At 43.3% G+C, this 22,977-nt stretch overlaps 2 protein-coding genes across 16 annotated transcripts in view; both read left to right on the forward strand.

The window, feature by feature from the left end:
- Window positions 1-2,090, forward strand: part of ADGRG2 (adhesion G protein-coupled receptor G2) — a 112,619-nt gene extending 110,529 nt beyond the window's left edge. For all 8 annotated transcript variants that reach the window (XM_089904733.1, XM_089904736.1, XM_089904732.1 and 5 more), the window contains one exon: window positions 326-2,090. In XM_089904733.1, the coding sequence (XP_089760859.1) occupies window positions 326-510 (185 nt within the window). In that variant the 3' untranslated portion in view covers window positions 511-2,090. The remainder of the gene's footprint in view (window positions 1-325) is intronic.
- A 4,526-nt stretch (window positions 2,091-6,616) lies between these two features.
- The window catches only part of PHKA2 (phosphorylase kinase regulatory subunit alpha 2), an 82,357-nt gene continuing 65,996 nt past the window's right edge, over window positions 6,617-22,977 (forward strand). For 4 of the 8 annotated variants that reach the window (XM_089904728.1, XM_089904725.1, XM_089904727.1 and 1 more), the window contains exon 1: window positions 6,618-7,313. In XM_089904728.1, the coding sequence (XP_089760854.1) occupies window positions 7,236-7,313 (78 nt within the window). In that variant the 5' untranslated portion in view covers window positions 6,618-7,235. Of the gene's footprint in view, window positions 7,314-22,977 lie in introns of all 8 variants that reach the window. The other 4 variants (XM_089904729.1, XM_089904730.1, XM_022565478.3 and 1 more) reach the window with 2 other exon arrangements.

Here is a 22,977-nt window from a genome sequence, read left to right on the forward strand (position 1 = left end):
AAAGCTGCCATAGAGAGCTGGTTTCTGAATCATTCTCCAATTTGTGGTCTTAGGAAAGGAATGAAAAGTAAATAAAATATGACAATATATCAGACATATTTTTTAAAAAAGACATGCTCTACATGTGCATACTTAAGAATAAAGTGACGTTTGTTTATTTTGAAAATGCTTTCTATAGGAGCAGTTCCACGTGTAGATGTATTTCTGACGTATCTGTAGGGAGGAAGGTGATCTCCGCGTCCTACTCTTCCGCCATCTTCTCCTGTCCCCTGAAAATGCTTTCTGTGGATACTTTATGACGCTGATTTTGTTTTTCCTCATACAGCGAATGCTTCTACCGAGAAGAATGGTTTTTCTTTCAGTCTTCAGAATGGAGACGTGTGCCTCCATGATTTCACTGGAAAACAGCACATGTTTAATGAGAAAGAAGATTCCTGCAATGGTAAAAACCGTATCGCTCTAAGAAGGACTTCAAAGCGGGGAAGCTTACACTTTATTGAGCAAATGTGATTCCTTTCCCTAAAATCAAAGCATGTTGCTTGACAGTGTGAAAATGTCCAATCTTATTTTTTACACAATGTGAGTTGTATGAAAATCAACTAATTTTATACTCAGCAACTTCTGGAGGAGCATAAGCTAATTGAGCGCAATGGTTGCTATTGGAAGAGGAAACCAAGACGTTATACCATGCTTCTTAGACATTTGTGATCTGGTTTCTCATCCTTCATTTTAAAAGAAGACTGGTTTTAAACAACACACTAAGAATAAGACTCATTCTTAAAAAATCAAAGTAGTTCATTTCCAGCCCTAGTTAAAGATGCTAAGTTATCTTTGATAACATTATATAAAGCCACTGTTGGCTTCAGCCTGTTGGTGAGTTTCGTTGTGCATGCCTTTGTTGTAAATAAGATAAATTCTAGTGACCCACATGTCAAAAATCTTACTTCTCCATTTTTGTATTTATTTTCTACTGTGTAAATTTCTTTCTTTGTAGAATCACGGTTGTGTTGTTGTGTCTAATGTGATAATTCAGAAAATCCTTGCTGATTCAGTGACCTCTAAAGCTCCTTTTGGAGATTATATGGGATGTGAAATACAGGAACTTCACTGAAATCAAGAAACAATGACGCCAGCCAGACTGGAAAAATGTAAGCACATAGTGCCACAATTAGCTCATATAGTGCCTTGGAGTGAGTTAGAAAAAGGTGCCCCCACTGGGCAGACACAGCCCCATGGGCTCGTGATTTGGCAAACAGAATGAGGGCCATATTTTAGCCCCACTCACCCTCTTGGATGCACCGTTGTTCAGGGTAGCACCTGTACAACCGTACATAGCATCCAATACTGACACCCATCTCCTGACCTCTTCCCTAATCATCAGATTATGGAAGCTGCACCAAGATGTTTAGCTTAATACCTTGGTCACCGAGAGGGAAGGAACTGTAATCTAGACCATATGGTAGAAAAATCATGATGTGGAAGAGATACATACACTGCCACTTCTCAAATCCCCAGAGCCTTTCAGAAAAGGGGAGTAGAGTAGGATTACTTTTTAAAAGAGATGTACATTAAAAAAAAAATCATATTGCTGTTCTTTAAAAAGCAACTGCATGGTACTTTGTCGATTGCTATGACTGGTACACTCTGGCCCAGCCAGAGCTTTAATTATTTTTTTTTAAAGAATTGTCTTGATGAGTGTATAGTGACAAGGGGGAGCAGCTATTGGGAACAGTGAACTATCCTGCAATGCTATTGTTTCCATATGTATCAAACCCTGATTGGTCCTAGTCATAGCGAGTGTATCTTGCTTCCTACCTACAACTGCTTGAGCAGTGCCTCAAGTATGTCCTTACTAGGAACATTTCAAAAACCTTTAGTTAGTTAGGTCTTTCGCCAAGGTTCCCTTGCATATATTTCAAGTGAATGTTGTATCCCAGACTAACCACAGTAATAACGTAATACACTTCTGTGAGTGTTGATTTGTCTTTGCAATATTTCTTCTCCGATTTATTTAATTGTCTTGTATTTATACGTTAAAATTGACAAAAATGTTAAAATTGCCAAAATAAATTTGCAGTTAAGCCCTTTAAGTTTGAGAACTTTCACAAAAGGAAAACATTTGTGATCTCTTTCCCTGGTGGTGGAGCTTGGAGGCGGTAGGACCACCCTGAGGAAGGCAACTCGACAGTAGCATCCTTTGGCAGGCGGCAGGCACGCTGTGACCGTGAAGTCGGAGCAAGGATTGTCCTGCCTCCCGCGATTGCTTTCTGAGGTCTCTTTTTCATTTTCCTCTTGCTCTTTCAAGATTATCTCTTTAACGCACGTTGACATTGGCTCACACAAGCCCCAGATTTGGATCCCCTCCAAGTGTCTGCTTCCTCAGCATCAAACAGTAGGATTTCAAGAAGGTGAGGATCGGAATTGGGGTTTCTGGGGAGCTGATTAGCATATAGGAGCCACAAATGGGGAAAGCTGGCCTCAACTCCACAAGAGGTGTCTGAGCAATCTCTCCTTCCACGATGCTCAGTTGCCTCAAAGATGTTGAGTACTAATTTGATGAGAGAGGTGGTGAGATACTCTAGATTTGGGGGTGAGATATCAGAAACCAAATCTCCCAAAGCAGATTATGTAAACAAAGTGTACACAAAAGGATACACAACGTCTGACAACCTTTAGGTCCTGCCCCCCACCCCTTATTTTTCCTTTTGTGCTTTGTGTCTGGCTACAGTCCTTAAACCAAATTCTCGTCTGTATTTTTACTTCAGACAGATAAGGGGCAGGACAGAGAGAATGTTCCTGAGAGGCATCCTCCTTTGGCTTTCAAATTGGTCCCACAATCTGAGACTCTACTGAAGGAGACAAAGGTGGTGGCAATATGAGGAGGCAAGGAGTATCACAACAGTGGCCAGTATTTGAAGGAGTATTTTCTCAGAACAGTTCGAGAATTTTTTTTGTTTCGTTTTGTTTTTCCCCCAAAACACTGCATTCATTAATCCCACAAAGTAACTCTGTTAACTTCAATGAACAGCATCATGATTGTTCTCAGTAAAAAGGGTGAAATGTCTTCATTGGAGATACTGGGTTGTGTCTAACGAGGTCACCTAGGAGGCAGGTTAGTTTGTTGAAGGTCATTTCCACAAAGAGCTAATTTACTGAACAAGCAATTTATCAAATGGACTAGTGCGTTGTCACTTTGTCTCCATAAGAGCATTTTAAGGACTATTGAGTTTTTCTCTGCTTCAGCTCCTCGCTACTGCGGTTGGAGTCTGAAGGACGGACAGGAGAAAGATAAGACTGAGTGGACATAAGAACATCATCTTGAACGGGAAGAATTCTTAGCAGTATATTCTTTTTTCTTTTCACCTTAGTCTCTAGGTACAGCATCAAAAAGTTGGGGTGGGGCTTCCCTGGTGGCGCAGTGGTTGAGAGTCCGCCTGCCAATGCAGGGGACACAGGTTCGTGCCCCGGTCTGGGAAGATCCCACATGCCGCTGAGCGGCTGGGCCCGTGAGCCATGGCCGCTGAGGCTGCGCGTCTGGAGCCTGTGCTCCGCAACGGGAGAGGCCACAACAGTGAGAGGCCCACGTACTGCAAAAAAAAAAAAAAAAAAAAAAAGTTGGGGTGGACAAAAATTGAATACATTCTTCCAGAATGTGTTCTTTTAAATATATTTATAGGACTTCCCTGATGGCGCAGTGGTTGAGAATCCGCCTGTCAATGTAGGGGACACGGGTTCGAGCCCTGGTCCGGGAAGATCCCACATGCCGCGGAGCAACTAAGCCCGTGCACCACAACTCCCGAGCCTACACTCCAGAGCCCGCGAGCCACAATTACTGAAGCCCAAGTGCCTAGAGCCCGTGCTGTGCAACAAGAGAAGCCACCACAATGAGAAGCCCGTGCACTGCAATGAAGAGTAGCCCCCGCTTACCACAACTAGAGAAAGCCTGAGCGCGGCGACGAAGACCCAGTGCAGTCCAAAATAAATAAAAAAAAATAATAAATAAAATATTTATGGATATATACCTCGCTGTGAAGAAATCTTATGCTCCCTGGCGTTTCTCTCTTTACCTCTCAGTCTCAAACTAGCTGCAGGAAGCTGGAGCAGAGATATATTCAGCATTCTTTAAAATATTGTGATAAAAAACAAAATTATCTCCAGTCAACTAAAATTAAATTGTCATAGAAATTATTTGGCAAATTGGCTATTTTCAGCAAATTAATTCAAAACGGACCCTCTCTTCTGTGTCAAAGATGGTGTGCTTTTCTTTAGAGTCAAAGACCTGAACCCTCCAAGAGAAACATTTGTTGGTTTCCACCTTGGATGCTGACATGTGGCTCCCTGGGAACTTCCTTGGCAGAAGCCCCCCATGGCAGGACAAGGGGCAGACCCTCTGGTTGGGGTCAGAGAAGTTATACATGGTGCTACCTAAGGGTCTAATTTCAGACTTTCATCTTTATAAAGATCATGAATCAGCTTCAGAAACAACAGCATACCCCATCACATTCCATATCTGATTCTTAACAAACATTTGAGAAATGACTCGGAGATGGGTTTCTATTGGGACACAACCAGAGAACGTTTTCATGGATATAGGGACCAAGATATGGAGGTTTTATATCTCAGGGACATAGAAATCTAAGATATGAGTCTGATTTTTATATAGCAGAGCTTGTAGTCCAAAAAGAATCACTGAAATTTGCTTGGAGATTTAAAAGCTAAAAAAGTAATAGCCTTTCTTCTTTTTGGTTTTATTCCTGAATTTCAAGCTTATTGAAAAATACAGCTTATATGATAATATACATTAAAGCATAGACCAAAGCCTAAGAATGTAGGCTGGCTATGCACCAAAAGAGGTATATGTGTGTAGCAGAATTTACAGAGAGATCAAGAGACTGAAAATGTTTCTATCCTGGATGGAAATGTCAGGTAATATGTAAAGGTCATCAGTTATTTTCCCCCATGGCTACAAAATGGACTCTTGAAGAACTACTCACTGTGAACAAAGGCAGTAATGAAAGGAAGCAATAATCCCAGCTTTTAGTTACAGTATATGTGAGAGTTCTGTAAGAGTACATATTCACATTCCAAGAGATTTAATGGTGATAACTTAATGTCTAGTTTTATTTACCCCTAGACCATAGCAAATTTTGCATGGAGGCACATCACGTGGATTGCTGCATTATTTAAGAGCCAATAGTAAGAAAACAAAAAGTGAGATAATGGGTTTGGTGCTTTAGTCGAGTGACACAGATTTATGTTATGGAATTTTGAAAATGAACTTGGTTAAGGATGATACATAAGGGACCCAGCTGAACATGACTTATTTTCTTTCATTCATTCATTCATTCATTCAGTACCAATTGAGCTACAACTACATGCTCAACACTGTACCAGGTACGGTAGGAGATACCAAAACTGTTTCAATGAGTAACTTACAATCCAGTTAGAAAAACATGCCTCACGTGAAAACAATATGAGCAGTACATTGTTGTCAAATGATGATGGAACCAGCTGTGATTCATGAAGTACTTTCCTATGAGCCAAGCATGGTGCTGAGTGCTTTATATTCACCCTCTTGTTCAAAGCCACCCTAGGAGGTAGGTGCTATTATTATCCCCATTTTACAGATGAGAACATTGAATATCAAACAGCTAAAACATCCCAAAGCTCGCACCACTTGTAAATGGCAGAACTGGAATTTGAACTCAATTTGAACTGACTCGAAGACCTAAGTTCTTACTAAAGAAATTGTTATGGGAATTCAGAGAATGGGGAGGGCTAATAGAGAAGAGCCGAGCAGGCCCTTAAAGCAAAGACAAGCTTCAGATAGGCAAGGAGGAGGAGGCCTACTGGGTCAAGCATACAGTAAGTGCATGGAGACTAGCAAAGGGCTTGAGTTAAGGATATTAGCTGAGCTGTTCTCTGGAATTAATATGGGACCAGATTTTGGTGGAAAATGAATAGTGGGCAGAAGACTGTAAACACTGTGGGTAATGATAGGCCACGAGAAACTGTAATGTCGAGTTTCAAGTTGCAGGTCTGGAGATGGACTGCAGGCCAGGCTCGGTGAGCTTCTGCCAGGTGACTAGTGGCGAGGCCGCAGGCGCGGGGGGCAGCTGGGGGACCCTGCTCTGCCCCAGTCGCCCCCTCTCCTCTTCCCCCCTGGGCCCCACTACTCTACTTCCGCTCGTGGGCGCAGACGCGCCAGGGGCAGAGCTACTATTATGGTCCACGGAGGGGCGCCCAGGCAGCCGCAGTGGGCTGACCTATTTCTCCCACCTCTGGCGAAGGTTGGCAGCCCATTCTGGGGCCCTCCCCACGGCCGCTTAGGAAGGCAGCCTTATCCCCCGCCCGGAGTCAGTCCTTTATCTCCGCAACTGCGAGCTTTCTGCTCCGCGACGGCGGATCTAGGGGCGGTGCTAGAGGGCGGGGCCAGGGATGGGGTTGTAAGCTCATCTCAGGGCTGGGCGGGGCCGCCAGCGACAGAGCGTGTTAGGCGTGTTCTGGGCCTCAGGCCCGGCTCCGCGGATTCGGCTCCGCGCCGGGGGCGGGTCCGGGGGCGGGTCCGGGGGCGGGCCCGGGGCGTCCAGATGCCCGCGACGGAAGGACCTATTTCAACAGCCCCCGCTGAGGTCGACGGCCGGCAGGGAGGTAAGGGGCTGAGAGAGGCAAACCTTCCCGCCCGGAGCCAAGTTCCCCGCTGCTCTCGGGGGCCACCTCGTTTTCCTTCCCCCACTGGCCGCGACTCGGAGGGTTCCGTTCCGCGGCGGGGGCGCGGCCGGGGACTGGGCTGTGAGTCTGCTGCGGCAGGCGGGTCGTATAGAGTTCACGGCCGGCCCCGAGGCCGTCTCACGACAGCCCGAAGACAAAAAAGGCTCGGCGGGGGCATCGTCGCCCCACGCCCGGAACCCAGTTCCCCACTTCTCTCGCGGGGCCGCGAGAGACCCGCGAGCGTCGGGAGCGCTACGGATCTGGTCAAGGCGGGGCAGCCATAGCGCCAGACCCTTTCTCTTCCTCCGCGCCTCTCAGCAGTAAGAAGCTCTAGTTGGCTTGCTTTCCAATCATAGTTTGGTTCTGTCGTTTAAAAAAGTCCCTACCTCGTAACGCCGGGCTCCATCTCGAGAACTGACCGAGGCTTGTGAGTGCTTGGGAACCGGGCCCGCTCGGCGGCCGCAGCCCGGGCGTCCCACCTCCTTGTAGCAGGTCGAACGCCGAGGCCCCGGAGCAACGCGGAGATGAGGAGCCGGAGCAATTCCGGGGTCCGCTTAGACGGATACGCGCGGCTGGTGCAGCAGACAATCCTGTGTTACCAGGTAAGGAGGGACCACCCCGAACTACCATCTCGAGGCACTTATTCTCCTACCCAGCCCCCTCTCGTGTCCTGAGACTTTGCAGTTAAGAGGAAATTTCCTCTTTAAATCCGGTCCTTGCTGGCCGATGGTTACTCCCCACGCCGTCCACTTTACGAGCCAGGGGACCTAAGGGCTGTGCGGCTACACTGCACAGGATTCTTTGACCGCTGTTTGGGATCAAAGATAGAAGGAGCCCCCTGGGTGCCCTGGGTACAAAATGCGTCTTTGTGTATTGACTGCTGCTTTTGGATGGAAGGAGGTGTGTGTAGGTTGGACAGAGCACACTGAATGAGAATGGTGAGCTCTGGACTGCGAGGACAGTAGACGGGAGTGAAGAAACTCCTGAGGTGTGCATCCCACTCCGGGGTGTGTGGCGACTGCTGCTATTCTGCCCTTGAATTATCTTGTTAGAGACCCACCTGCGAGGGTCTTAGGGCTTACTCTGGCTGCCATTTTACAGATGAGAAAACTGCAGGCCAGAAAGGTTACTGCAGGTAGCAGGGGTAGACCCAGTGCAGGTTTTCTCCCAAGTTGGAGGGGGTCTTCGAAGCTGCCCATGTAGTCTGAGGTATGGAATGTCTCCTGTTTTGTATTACCCGGCTAAAGTTATGTCTGGGCCCATCATGTAAGGCCACTGGACTATTTTTATTCCTAGTGAAGACAACAGCTATGTTGCTTGCCCTCCATCAACAGCAATTATTTATAGGAGCTCAGAGAAGGAAGTGGCCTTCCAGGGTAGAGGCCTGGCCTTCAAGTTGGGAGCCATGGTCACTCCCAAGCCACTGACCCTTTTCCCTATAGCCAATTTCACAGCCTTGTTTCTTCATTCAGGAAATATTTATTGTGTACCTATTATGTGCAAGTCACTCTGTCAGGTGCTGGGCCTACAAAGAAGAATAAATACTTGTAGTGCAGTCAGATTTATGCGTAGGGAATAGGTCCAGAGTCCCTTGTCTGAAACTCCTGGGGTCAGATGTGGTTTGCAAGTCAGCAGTGTTTGGATTTTAGGAAGGTAATATACATATATATTCTCTAGTAACTGCAGTGAAGTCTAGGCAGCACCCTTAATCAAACACATTATTATTTTCCACATTGGAATATGAAGATTCACACTGAGTAGGAAAAGTAAAGACTGAAAGTAGTTTCACATCAGGTCACCTTTTGCTACCAAACGAGCTTGCTGCAAAATTATGAAAACACTTTAAATTTTCAGAGCATATTGGCTTTTGAAATTGCACATGAAGGACTGTGGTTCTTATTTTGGGAGCTTAGCCCAGTTTGGGGAGCAGGGAGGAGTCCTGGAAGAGACGATGTTCAAGCTAAGAACTGAAGAAGAAGTAGGCAGGCAAGTGGGGGTGATTTTTTTTTTTTTTTTGCCTTCCTCTTTGGAATATATTATAATTACTTCTACAAAGTGTTTTAAAAATCCAAGTTGAAAATCCTGGCCCTTCATTACTGTGATGGAAGGGGCTTTAAGGAGAACTGATCAAGCTTGGTTCTTGTGTCACACCTGGGTTTGAATCTCTAGCTCTTCCTTCAACTACAGGTGTAACCGTTTCCCAGCCTCTCTGAGACTATGCCCTTATCTGTAAAATGAGGATATAAACACCTGTGATTACTGCCCAGTATGTTGCCTGCCCCCCGCCCAAGTAGGCAGTTAGCAAATAGTGAGTGCTGTTGATGGTGTTATGATTTTGATATAGGCCACACATATCCAGGCCACAAGTCCTCGCCTCACCACCCTGGCCCAGGATGCTCTTTTTCCTGAAGGCCTTGATACAGCTACTAATTGCTTTCTGGTCTTTGAACATAATTATGTCTCCTCATGGATTCTGTGAGATCCTGAAGCACAGAGACCTCATCAGTTTCATTCCTTTTGCATCAAGCAGTGCCCCAGGCACATGAAAAGTACCCTTAAGTCCTTGTTGATAAAATATGCTCTGCAGACTCTGAGCCATCCTAATGACCCAGCTATTGATCCAAGCTTACCTTCCCTCAGGAGCAAAAGAACTGTCTTCCCATTAAAGCAAATCTGCAGCATTGGACTTTACTCTCCAACATTTTAATGATTAAAAAAAAGTTGTCTGAGCCTTTAGTTGTATTTATTTTGGGGGTAGTTCGTGAGAAGCCCTCATGTTTGCCCTGTTTTTCCCTTCCTGACTGCATAGTCAAGCTTTTCTGCTTAACCAGAACACTCCAAGTACGGTTCTGTTGGAAAATCCCGTGAGTCTGCACATGTAGAATCACTCCTTCCCACTTTCCCCCACCTCGCACCCATCCCGCCCCAACAGCTAGTTTTCACAGCTGTAGAGCCCTAACCCATTTAGGGCCTGGTCATCTTTTCTGAGTGATCTTAGGCAGGTCACCTATCCACTGTGTAAGAATGAATGAGTAATTTTATGTTATGCATATTTTACCACAATAAAAAATGAATGAGCTGGACTCTGAGTGAGTGGTTTCTAAAGTTTATACTATATTTCCCATCTCCTGTAGATAGGGGCAGATGTTCATGAGGCAGTTTTCATTGTCAGCTGGTACAAGGCTGACCTCTTTCTGATTTGTTGGGCTTTTTTTTAAAGTATAGTTGATTTACCATATTAGTTTCAGGTGTATAACTTGGTGATTCAATAGTTTTATAGGTTATATTCCATTGAAAGTTATTATAAAATAAGGGCTATATTTCCCCGTGCTGTACAATATATCCTTGTAGCTTCTTGATTTTATACATAGTAGTTTGTACCTCTTAGTCCCCTACCCCTATCTTGTCCCTCCCCCCTTCCCTCTCCCCACTGGTAATCACTAATTTGTTCTCCATATCTGTGAGTCTGTTTCTGTTTTGTTATATTTGTTTGTTTGCTTTATTTTTTAGATTCCACATATAAGTGATAAAACACAGTATTTGTCTTTCTCTGACTTATTTCACTAAGCCTAATACCCTCTAGGTCCATCCATGTTGTTGCAAATGGCAGAATTTCATTCTTTTTTATGGTCGAGTAGTATTCCATTGTATATATACACCACATCTTCTTTATCTATTCATCTGTTGATGGACATTTAGGTTGCTTCCATATCTTGGCTATTGTAAGTAATGCTGCTATGAACATTGGGGTGCATGTATCTTTTCAAATTAGTGTTTCTGTTTTCTTTGGATATATACCCAGGAGTGGAATTGCTGGATCATATGGTAGTTCTGATTTTAGTTTTTTGAGGTCCATACTCTTTTCTGTAGTGGCCGCACCAATTTACACTCCAACCAGCAGTGTGCTAGGGTTCCCTTTTCTCCACATCCTCACCAACATGTTATTTGTGGTCTTTTTGGTGATGGCCGTTCTGACAGGTGTGAGGTGGTATCTCATTGTGGTTTTGATTTGCATTTCTCTAATGATTAGTGATGTTGAGCTTTTTAAGTTGACATCAAGTTACATTGATTTCACTTGTTAGAAATCAGTGTTAAATATACCAAACTCGTAATTATTCTTTTGTTAGAGGCAATACTTTGTTCAGATCAGCTAGCATATCAACTAATTCCTTTTCCTGTGTCTGTGAAAGAGAATTTTTCCATTAGTCATTTGCCAAATGTACTTACTGCTAAATAATAAAGATTGACAAAACCAAAAGCCAGTTTTTTAAAAAGACTAATAAAAAGGCAATCACAATAGATGTAAAATTTTAAATTAACCAGATAATGGAAATTAATTTTTAAAAAAATTTAAAGATATATGTGATTTATAAGAGACAAACCTAAAACAGAGGATACTGAAAGTTTGAAAGTAATTAGTGAGACAAGATATACTAGGCAAATGCTAACCAAAAATAAGTTGGAGTAATTATATTGATACTAACATCAGACAGATAAGCTTTTGAAATTTAAAAGAATTCTATTAGGGATTAAGAAATGTTATTACTAGATGATAAAAGGATAATTCACCAAAAAAAATAGAGCAGTTTTAAACCCACAGAATACTAACAACAGAGCTTCAAAATGTAGAAAGAAAAACTTGACTTAATTGTTAACAAATCCATAACCACAGTGGGAGTTTTTAAATACCCTTCTCTCAGATACTAATAAAGCAGAGAAATAATTAGGACATAGAAAATTTGAACACTTCCATAAGAAACAAACTTGATCAAGTATACATACGTAGAATTCTGTGCCCAACCAGTAGAAAATACTTGTTTCAACCTTGCAAAGTATATTTTTCAAAAATTGATGACAAATTAGGGTATAAAGGAAACCTCAAAAAATACTGAAGAGTCAACTTTATGCATACCACATTTTTTGACCAAAATGCAAGAAAATTAGAGAGCAATAAACAATGACTGCTAACGCCCCCCTCCCCGCCAAATATGTTTGGAATCCTACTAAGCCCACTTCTAAATATATTTAAACAGATAATGGATATGTACGTCATGAATATATACACACACATATATATATGTACACACATGATGTCATGGATCTAAGAAGAAATTATAATGGAAATTATAAAATATTTAGAACTGAATAAAAACAAAGGCATTCCAAATACCAATTTATGGAATATAGCTAAAGTGGGATGTGAAGAGAAGTTTATATCCTGAAATGTATAAGAAAAGAAGAAAGATTTACAAATTAATGAACTCAAGTTGAGAAAAGGACAACAGAGTATACCCAAGGAAATAGATGAAAGGAAATAATAAAGACAAGACCAACAATTAATGTAATATAAAACAAATAATAAAGATTGACAAAATCAGAAGCTAGTTTTTTAAAAAGACTAATAAAAAGGCAAACTTCTGTCAGGGTTGATGGGGGGATGGGAAAAGGGACAAATAGACAATATTAGGAGAAAATGGAAAAATACTATGAACAATTTTGGGCAGTAAATTTGAAAACGTAAATGACAGTTTTCTAGGTAAATGTTACCAGTGTTAAAGCAAGAAAAAATTACATCCTAATTAGACTATAACCATTAAAGAAAATGAGTGAAAAAAATCCTAGTCCAAGATGAGTTTATAGACTAGGACCAAGGAACGTTTAGAGGTTTATTCATTCATCTTTGAAGGCTAAGGAATTTGGCTTTTATTCTGAGTGGGAAGGGAAGCCGTGAGAGGGCTTTGAGCAGATGAGTGGCATCATCTGAGTGATGTTTGAAAAGAATCACTCCACCGGCTGCATGGAATATAAGGTGTCAAGATGCACAACAGGGTGACCAGTTAAGGAAGCTTCTGCAATTGGAGCATGATGGCTCAGACAAGGGTGGTTGTAGTGGAGACAGATAGGAATGGTTGAGTTTGGGGAAAATTTCATAGGTAGAGACAAGTTTTACTGGTGGACTGAGTGTACGAGGTATGGAAAAAAGTCAAGAATGACTCCAAGATTTTTGGCTTGAGTAACTGGTAGGATGGAATTGCCTTTTACTGAGGTGGGGAAGATTGTGGAGGAGCAAGTTTCTGGGGGAAGATAGGAGTTTTATTAATTTCGAGGTGACCATTAGACATCCAAGTGGAAATGGTAAATAGGCAGTTGAATATATGAGTGTAGAAGTCAGGGGAGAGGTTAGGGCTGGAGATGAAAACCTTGGAGCTGTTGGTACACATATATGTAATGAAAGATAATGAGACTGGATGAGATCACAGGAGTGAGTTAAACAGAGAAGAGATGACATTTAAAGAGGAGCTTTCCAAAAATGGAGAGGTCCGGAAGATGAGGAGGGAACACCAAGGGAGACTGAGAAGCAGCAGATGAGGAAGGAGGAAAACCAGCCAAGGGTGGTTGTCATCCTAGAAGCCAAGTGAGGAAAGTGATTCAAGGAGGAGTATCAGATGGGGGAAAGACTAATAATGGGTCAAAGACAAGTAGCAACAAGACTGAGAAGTGACCATTAGATTTAGCGGTGTGGAAGTTGTTGGTGATCTTGTCATGCAGTTTATGTGAGTATTAGAGGCAGAAATTGGTTGAGGGGAGCTCGAGAAGGGAAGAACAAGAGCTAAAGATTGCATTGAAACGATTCTTTTGAAGAGTCTGCTGTAAAGGAGAGCAGTGGTTGGGTGGAGATGTGAGCTTGAGAGGGGTTTATTTGAGAAATTTATATATCTGGTAGAAATGATCCAGTAGATAGGGAAAAACTGATAATGCAAGAGTGAGAGTGGGAATTACTGGAGCAGAGGTAGTTTATTCATCAAAACAAGAGGGGAAAAGAAAAAAAAAATAAATAAAAAAAAAAAAAAAAACAAGAGGGAAGGCAGGGTACGCAGGCTCAGTGTTCTCTTTTGATTGCTTCTGCTTTCTCAGTGAAACACAAGGCACCGTCATTAGCCGAGAGTGAAGTTGGAGAGGAGTTATCAGAGGTTTGAGGAGAGGGGAGAAGGTTTGAAATTGTCCTTTAGGAGAAGAAGGGAATGGATGGTCCAGGGATTTCTAGTATGATCGTTGGACAGCATTAAAGGTCATTAATTTCAAGCAAGTTCAACCAGTATGGCTGTGTTTTTTTTTCCAGCTGCGCAGGTGCACCCCCAGTGGTAGGCAAAGAGTCAGATTTAACCAGAGCTTGGGTTTTTGCGTGGTGACTACAATGCAGTGAGAGAGGGGCAAGAGATTAACAGATAACCCCTATCTTAAATAAACTGTTTCAGATAAAAGATAAAGAGGGATAACTACCAACTCCTTTTATGTGGCCAATATCCCAAGATACCATAGTCATACAAGACGTAATGAGAAATATTATTTATGGAGGAAATTCACTTATAAATATTGATGCAAAAATATAAAGTAAATTATTAATAAAATGAAGCCAGCAATGTATTAAAAATACAGCATAATCGAGTAAAGTTTATCTCAGTAACACCAGGAAATTTTCTTTAAGAAAATCTATTAATATAACTTACCATATTAATAAAGGAAAAACAGCCTTCAACTTTATCTGTAACATTTTATTTCTTTTTTAAAAAAGGAAGGAATTTGTACCGTTCTTCATGGTGGGATGCTTTCATTTGTTGGATCTGAGTGATGGGTATTGGTTATATTGTTCTCTCTGCTTTCCTATATGTTCGACATTTTATTAAGTTGTAAAAATTAAGGCCATATTAATAAACATAGTCTAGGAGTAACCCAGGAGTCAGCTTGGATTTCTTCTTTTCCCTCATGCCCCACCAAAAAGTGAGAGAATGTCCTAATGAATTAGATCACCAAAATCTCTCTGCGCTCCACCCACTTCTATCCCTGTCCACTGCCGCCACCCGAGTCCAGGCCACCATCATCTCATGCCTGGACTGCCCCTCTAGCCTCCTGATTAGTTCCTTGCTTCCACTCTTGGCCCCTCCTCCCCAGCAGTAAGCAACCTTACATCAGGCACCAGACTACACTGCTCTCCTGCCTACAACTTGCCATGGCTTTCGTCACTCCTAGAATAAAATGCAGAGTTCTATCAAACTTTGCAGTCCAGCTGCAGCCTAGCTCACCAGCTTCTCACTCATCATCAGTGGTGTGCTGGTAAATGCTTAACAGCTGGCTCAGCTGACTTGAAAACGTGGCTTCTTTGTCAAGAGCCATACCAGGAGGGAGAAAATGAGAGAAAACCACCCCCAATCTCTCATGCCCAACAGCAAACTCTTGATCTTTCCCAACAAATCTGGGTACCACCACCCATTTGGAGCCCCAAGTCAGCAACCCAGGAGTCTTTTTGGCCCCTTCTTTCTTCCTTTCCCACCTGTATCTATTCCATCACCAAGCTCTGCTGATTCTATCTCCTGAACCTCTCTCGAATCCAGCTGCTGCTTCTGCTCCGCTCTACCGTCACCGCGCTCCTTGTCTAAGCTGCCAACCTTGCCAGTCTCTACCCCGGTAGTAGCTTCCCAGCCTGTTGTCTCTCTGCAGCCACTCTCAGTCCCCTCCCGGTATTTCTCCTGACTGCAGCCAAAGTGGTCTTCTCCAAAGCAGGTATGCCCTCCTGCTGCACCCTCACTCTGGGTAACATCTTAGCCTCCGTTCCACCCCGGCTCCACCAGGGGAGCCCTCCCTCCCCTCCCTCCTTGATGCCCTCACAGCATGACACACATTCCCTTTGCTGCACTTAACGGAGTTGGAATTTTACATCTATTTGTGTGACTTAAAATGAATGAATTCCCGCTAGGCTATAAAGTCCGCTGCACAGGACCAAGGATTTCTTTTTAATTACCATTTTGTCCTTAGCACTTAGTGTCTGGGAGTTGTAGAGATTTTAAAAACAGTTGTTGATTGAATGAATAAATGAATGAAATAAAATGCTTAAACCATATAGCCTATGTGCTGTAGTATGTGCAGTTAACAAATGACCACTGCTCTTGTTATTATTCATCAGACCTCTACCATACAACCATCATTTGGGGGTTCTTAGAACCTAATTGTATGTCCGTAAAAAGAGACTGGGCCAAAGTTGCTGCAACCTATCCGTTGTCCTTAGTTCAGTTTAATCTAGCAGGAATTTATTTAATAGTCAAGATGGGAATGAGAACTGTTGTGGGCCAGGGCATACACAAGCATTCCGGGCAGCACTGAGTCCAAAAAGGGCAGAAATGACATTTTTCGTCCATAGTCAGAAAGGGACTGTCTGACAGATGGTTGTCTGGTCTGTGTGTCGAAGATTCGAGAAAGAGAGCGCTTGATAGATAACCTAGTATCAACCCCAGCCGTGCCTTCTGCCATCTCCCACTTCAGTTCTTTTTAGATGCAGCCAGGAGGGGGGCTTTTGCTGTGCTCTTTTCAGGACAGCCTTTAAATATTTTAGTGCCAGATAAAAACATTAGAGTAATTCAATGAAAAAAGTCCTTGAATCTTCCATTTACAAATAAAGGACCATAATAGACTCGTACGAGGGAAATCTCTCCCAAGTTTCGCAGGGATCCAAAAGGTCATGTAGATCACCTAATCTCCTTTTACAGTTGAAGAATTCCAGCCAAGGGAGTTGAGGGGACCTTTTCCAAGGTCATCCTTTTGGTGAGCTGACAGCCCCGTGATAAGTGCTCCATCTTGTTGGAAACAGGCCAAAGAGTAGAGATAAATACTTTAGACATACCAGATTGCTGTGAAATAAAGTTATTCACTAATAGAGTGAAGTAAATATCACATCTGCCTCATAATAGGGAGAACATAATGTTAATAAAGTACATTTAGAGAAGTGTTCCTTAATCAAATGGGTTACAGACCCATTTGAGAATTTGATGATGGCTGAATATCTTATCTTCTCCTGGGAAAAATGCTCACATAAAAGTTCCAGGAGTCTAAGGACCTCCAGCTCCCTGCCCCCACAAAGCCCATCTATGGACTCCCGGAGAGCCCAGAGGCAGAGTGACAGGTGTGATGCCACCATGCTCTGAACCCGAACCTGATGGAATAAAAGTCATTGAAAATATCGAATGGTGACATTTGCAATTTTCCTGTTCAGGTGAAAGGTTACTAGTGTGGCACCCAGTAAAATCCCTTGATACCTCGGACTTCAGGCGTGGCCGGGAGGATTCTGACAGCCCTACTGAGTTTGAATGTGTTCTGTAAGTTTCCACAACCCAGGCTAAGGACTGATAACTCAAGCTAAGGAATTGGCAAGAGAGTCAAAGAACTAAAATCTTCTAAAAGAGTGGTAAAATCATTTGCACATTTGATTGTAGCTAAGGGGCCCAGAACGGTTTCTGTGAAGTTTGAAAGTTTTAAGATGAGCACTGGGATCTGGAACGAAGCTAGAACAAAGCTAAAATGAAGTGGATGCCTGCAGCGCTTGGCCTCCGACCCAGTTTGTTTCCCTGTAAGCCATCACTCAGTCGTATGAGATGATACAGATGCGTCGGCCCAGGGCAGCTTGCAGCCTGTGCTTTATTTGTGAACCCAGAGGGGGAAATCTAATCGGCAGCAATTTAGAAAAAGACATCATTTGCAAGTGAAAATTGCACACCTGTGATCTCCTTAGGGAAAGCATGAGGCTGCTGCATGTTAGAGCTTAAATTTTCAACATTATTCTCTGAAAGCTTGAGGTTTACATATCAAATTATGCAAAACTATCTTTTTTTTTTTTTTTTTTTTTTTTTTGCGGTGCGCGGGCCTCTCACTGTTGTGGTCTCTCCCATTGCGGAGCACAGGCTCCGGACGCGCAGGCTCAGCGGCCATGGCTCACGGGCCCAGCCGCTCCGCGGCACGTGGGATCTTCCCGGACCGGGGCACGAACCTGTGTCCCCTGCATCGGCAGGCGGACTCTCAACCACTGCGCCACCAGGGAAGCCCAAAACCTATCTTTTAAACTAATGGAAAAGGGGCTTCCCTGGTGGCACAGTGGTTAAGAATCCGCCTGCCAGTGCAGGGGACACGGGTTCGAGCCCTGGTCCGGGAAGATCCCACATGCCGCAGAGCGGCTAAGCCCGTGAGCCACAAATACTGAGCCTGCGCTCTAGAGCCCGCAAGCCACAACTACTGAGGCCCGTGCGCCACAACTACTGAGCCTGCGCTCTAGAGCCCGCGATCCACAACTACTGAAGCCCGTGTACCTACAGCCTGTGCTCTGCAACAAGAGAAGCCACCGCAGTGAGAAGCCTGCACACCGCAACAAAGAGTAGCCCCCGCTCGCCGCAACTAGAGAAAGCCCGCGTGCAGCAATGAAGACCCAACGCAGCTAAAAATAAATAAATAAAATAAATCTATTAAAAAGTAAATAATAAATAAGTAATGGAAAAAAGAAAGGTTACTCACACAACCAGTAGTCTCAATTACAGATGCAGTCATTTTAAAACCAATGCTGCTGTCATTCCCACTTTAAAAAACCTCTCCCAAGTCCAAGGCATTGCCCTTCCCCATCTCCTTTAACATTTCAAACAGTTGCTAGAACAAAATTCCCATACAACAAATGAATTTAACCAGTTTTTGGAGTTTTTGTAATAGAAATTCTCACATTCTATTTTTTGCTTTACCAGCACAGGGGCGGTAGGGAACAGGGGCCTGGGGGAGTAATCATGTATTTTCAACATTGATCCTAGTTTCTTTTGGGCATTGCATTTGAATAATTGAACAGTATCCTCCCTTGGAACTGAGCAAGTTGGTGGGATGCACTTAGCGATTCTTAATCCAAAGGAAAGAGGTCTAAGGGTAGGAGTTAGCTGGAGGCCTCTCACCTCTGTCCCTTGGAGCATAGGAAAGGGAGCTTCAGGAAGGCTTCATGGAGGAGGGAGCATGTGAAGGAGAGGCGTTTGCTGGAGAGCATTACAGGCGGGGAGAAGAGTGTGTGCACAGGCCCAGAAGTGCGAGAGCAGAGCATGTGCAGGAAATACTAATTGGGGTTTTCTGGGGAGCTAAGGAGGGAGCGACGGGTGATGAGGCGGGATGTGAGAGGAAGAGCCAGCACATGATGAGCCTTGTATGGCTGCCCAAGGGACTTCGGTTCTATCTTGTAGGGTCGGAGAATTCTGAGCAGGGCAGTGAAGGCTTGAGATTCTAGGTCTTTCAGTGACCTCCCTCTGTGGAGGATGGATTGGAAGGAAAGCAGTACTAGAGAAAGAGAGATCAGTAAGGAGCTATTCCGATTTTCTTTGGGGACGGAGGGAGGGGACGAAGGAATCTATCCTCTCTGTGCCGTTTTTGGTGGGTAGATGACAGCATCCATCTGTGTGCCCTCCAGCTAGAAATTGAACTGCAAAATGTTAAATTAAGTAGTTTGGTGCTACCATCTAGCTTATGTATTTTGCCTTAATATTGCCTCAATCTTAGACTTCTTTAATAGCATCAAATGTTTTTACGGTATCTAGTTCACTGTGGCTAGTTAATAGGCATTTGTAGTTGTATCTGTCAGGATTCTTTCAGATGTAACTGACACAAACCCACCTCAAATGGCCTTTAAGCACAAAAGAGAATTTATTGCTCAAATAACTGAAAATCCCAAGGGACTGGGCTAGATTCAGGCATGGCTGGATTTAGGAGCTCAAATGATCAAGTATACCTCTTTGTATTACTTGGCCCTGTTTGACTCAGAGTGGGCTTTATTCTCTGGCAGGCTCATCTCAAGTGGTGGCAGAAGTGGTCCCTTGGCAGCTCCAGGTTATAGTCTTTCAGATTGGTGCCCTCTGTAGAAAGAAAGCTTTTCCTATAGTGCCCCCAGAGAAAGTCCTGACTGTGAATGGCTCTCAGTTGGTCCAGCTTGGGTCGTGTGCACATCCCTGAACTGTGCCTAGGTTGGCCAGGCTGGGTCACACGTCCTTCCCTGCAGCTGGGGCTGTGGCCAGGGGTCAGGCAGTTATGGGATCAACCCTGCCTCCCCTCCCCAGAACCACACTGAATCAGAGCAGGGGAAATTATAGGCCATTACCAGAAAAGGGGTAACAGTTACTGGATAGGCAGAGGCAACAGTGGTTTCCATTAGAATAGGGATGAAATAAAGGGCCCGAGGGGTCCCGACCCATGGTCTCCAGTCTGCTTCGAACCCTTCTTTTTATACAAAAGGAAACCAAGGGCCAGAGAAGTTAAGTAATTCGCTCAAGATCACATAGCTAATAAGTGGCAAAGCAGATTTGAACCCAGGTGTATCTTACACAGTGTGGGGGCTGTGGCCTTAAACACTGCATTATGTTCCGTGCCTCCCTTGAGGAACGGCCTTCAGGGACCTTCTGCACAAATAATACCAGAGACTGAGCTCACATTACCTACAACCCTGTCCATTCTATTTGGAAAATTCTAAATGTTAGGAAGCTCTTATGTTGAGTTGAAATCTGACTTGAGTTGAATAGCCAAAAAAATCAAATCCCTCTTTCAGAGGACAACCTTTCAGCAATTTGAAGATGCTAACTTGCTCTCCCTTAAACCTTCTCTAAACACCCTATTCTCCCTTCATGAGCTGTGGCTCTCAGCCTCTTCATAGCCCTGATCAACTTCTGGGTATGTTCCAGGTAGGGAATATCCCTTTTCAAACATGGTGTTTGGCAGTGACAGTATGCCACGTGTGCTCTGCCAGGCTGGCAGTTCAGTGAGACGCTCATTTCCCTTGTTCTGAAAACTCTACTTCCATTAACATAGCCTTGATTTTTTGGTATCCACTCACATGCTGTTCGTAGGTCGTTCGTTGTTAAAACTTGCAGGCAGTGTTGTATAGTTGAAATTTCTTGTACCTAAATACTGGGGCAAGATGTGGCTGGGTCAAAGGGTAGCTGCTGGGATGGGGGAGTGGGGGGGTGATTTGGAAAAAAGAGAAGAGGTTCTGTTTAAAGAGTTGTTGGGGCCCTGGCAGTGGGAGTGTATGTGTAAAGGGAGCTGAGTCATCTCAAATGTGTGGGAGTGATTGCTACTAAAATTAGTTAAGCAGACATTTATTGAACACGTAAGCCCAATAAATAAATTCTTGTTGAATTCTATCTAGTTTTGTTTCAACCTGTTTTCTAAGTCCTTAAGTGTTCTGCTGTTCTGGGTCAGCATCCACATTGCAGCCCTTACGTGCCCCTCCTCTCACATGCACACGCCCTCTTAGGAGCAGTGGATGCCACCTTTTCAACATCGCTGCTCTCTTCTGTTGTTAATCCTCCCCATCCCCTGATTGCTCTCAGTATCATCTTGGTATTGCCGCCAACCAAGAAGATTGTATAAGTGTTGTTTCTTGAGCGTATATGACGAAGACCTGAGCTTTTATTATCTTTATTTTTCAGGTTGATAATTTGAACATTGAATATATGTTTTTAAACTACACACCCACCACCCTAGGGAGCCATGTACACTGTCTTCTTCGGTCATCTTGTACCACTGTACCGTTACCCTCACTGAAATTCACTGCCCTAACTTCTGCCTCCTTAAACTTCACCTCTGTCCTTTGAGTTTACCATTCTCTGTTTAACCCATCTCATCTCTGAATCTAGGGATAAGCCATTTCCTATGCTTGAAGCAGCTTCCCTGTTTTACCCACTTTTCTACTTATAAAGCAAAAATGAGGATTTACCACCTGTTTGAATCATTCCCAAGATTCATGCTTCTTCAGAGTTTCCTAAAGAAAGACTACAGTTCTATGAATTTTAAAACGTGTATAGAGTCACGTAACCACCACCATAATCAAAATACAAAGCAGTTCCTTCGACTAAAAAATCTCCCTCCTGCTGCCTCTTTATAGTCACACATCCCACCCAACCCTAATCTCTAGAAACCGCTGATTTGTTCCGTGTCACTATAGTTTTGTCTTTTCAAGATTGTCATGTAAGTGGAATCATATGGTATGTAACCTTTGAGAGTGGCTTCTTTCACTTAGTATAATGCCCCCGAGATTCATCCAAGTTGTCGTGTGTATCAGTAGTTTGTTCTTTTTCATTGCCAAGTAGTATTCATTATATGGACATATCACAGTGTGTTTATCCATTCACCCGTTGAAGGAAATTTGAGTTATTTACAGTTTCTGGCAGTTATGGATCGAGCTGCTTTAAACATGCATGTAGAGGTTTGCATTTCTCTAGGGTAAATACCTAGGAGCAGGTTTGCTGGGTCATAGGGTAAGTGTCTGTTTAACTTCATTAGAAATCACCAAACTCTTTTCTAGAATGGCAGCACTATTTTGCATTCCCACCAACAGTGTGTGAGGATTCAAGTGGCTCTATGCCCCTGTTAACAGTACTGGCATTAGTTTTTCTATACTTTAAATTTTCATTTATTTATTTATTGAAGTATACTTGATTTACAATGTTGTGTTTCTGGTGTACAGCAAAGTGATTCAGTTATATATATACGTATTCTTTTTTATATTCTTTTCCATTATGGTTTATTACAGGATATTGAATATAGTTCCCTGTGCTATACAACAGGACCTTGTTGTTTATCTATTATATATATAGTAGTTTGTATCTGCTCATTCCAAACTCCTAATTTATCCCTCCCCACCTCCTTTTCCCTCTGGTAACCATAAGTTTATTTTCTATGTCTGTGAGTCTGTTTCTATTTTGTAAACAAGTTCATTTGTATCATATTTTAGATTCCACATGCAAGTGATACATGGTATTTGTCTTTCTCTTCTGACTTACTTAGTATGATAATCTCTAAGTCCATCCATGTTGCTGCAAATGGCATTATTTCATTCTTTTTTATGGGAGAGTAGTATTCCATTGTCTGTGCACACACACACACACACACACACACACACACACACCACCCATCTTCTTTATCCATTCATCTGTTGATGGACATTTAGGTTGCTTCCATGTCTTGGCTATTGTAAGTAGTGCTGCTGTGAACATTGGGGTGAATGTATCTTTTCAAATTACAGTTTTCTCCAGATATATGCCCAGGAGTGGGATTGCTGGATCACACGGTAGCTCTCTTTCTAGTTTTTTAAGGAACCTCCATACTGTTTTCCATAGTGGCTGTACCAGTTTACATTCCCACCAACAGTGTAGGACGGTTCCCTTTTCTCCACACCCTCTCTGGCATTTGTTATTTGTAGACTTCGATGATGGCCATTCTGACTGGTATGAGGTGATACCTCATTGTAGTTTTGATTTTGTTTTAATTAATTTATTTTTGGCTGTGTTGGGTCTTCATTGCTGTGCTCAGGCGTTCTCTAGCTGCACTGAGTAGGAGCTACTCTTTGTGACAGTGTGTGAGCTTCTTGTTGCAGTGGGTTCTCTTGTTGCGAGCACGGGCTCTAGGAATGCAGGCTTCAGTAGTTGTGGC

Source organism: Delphinapterus leucas, chromosome X (genome assembly GCF_059928025.1).
Source record: "Delphinapterus leucas isolate spDelLeu-1000000601 "Yukka" chromosome X, BTC_Dleu_Yukka2, whole genome shotgun sequence".
Lineage (NCBI taxonomy): Eukaryota > Metazoa > Chordata > Mammalia > Artiodactyla > Monodontidae > Delphinapterus > Delphinapterus leucas.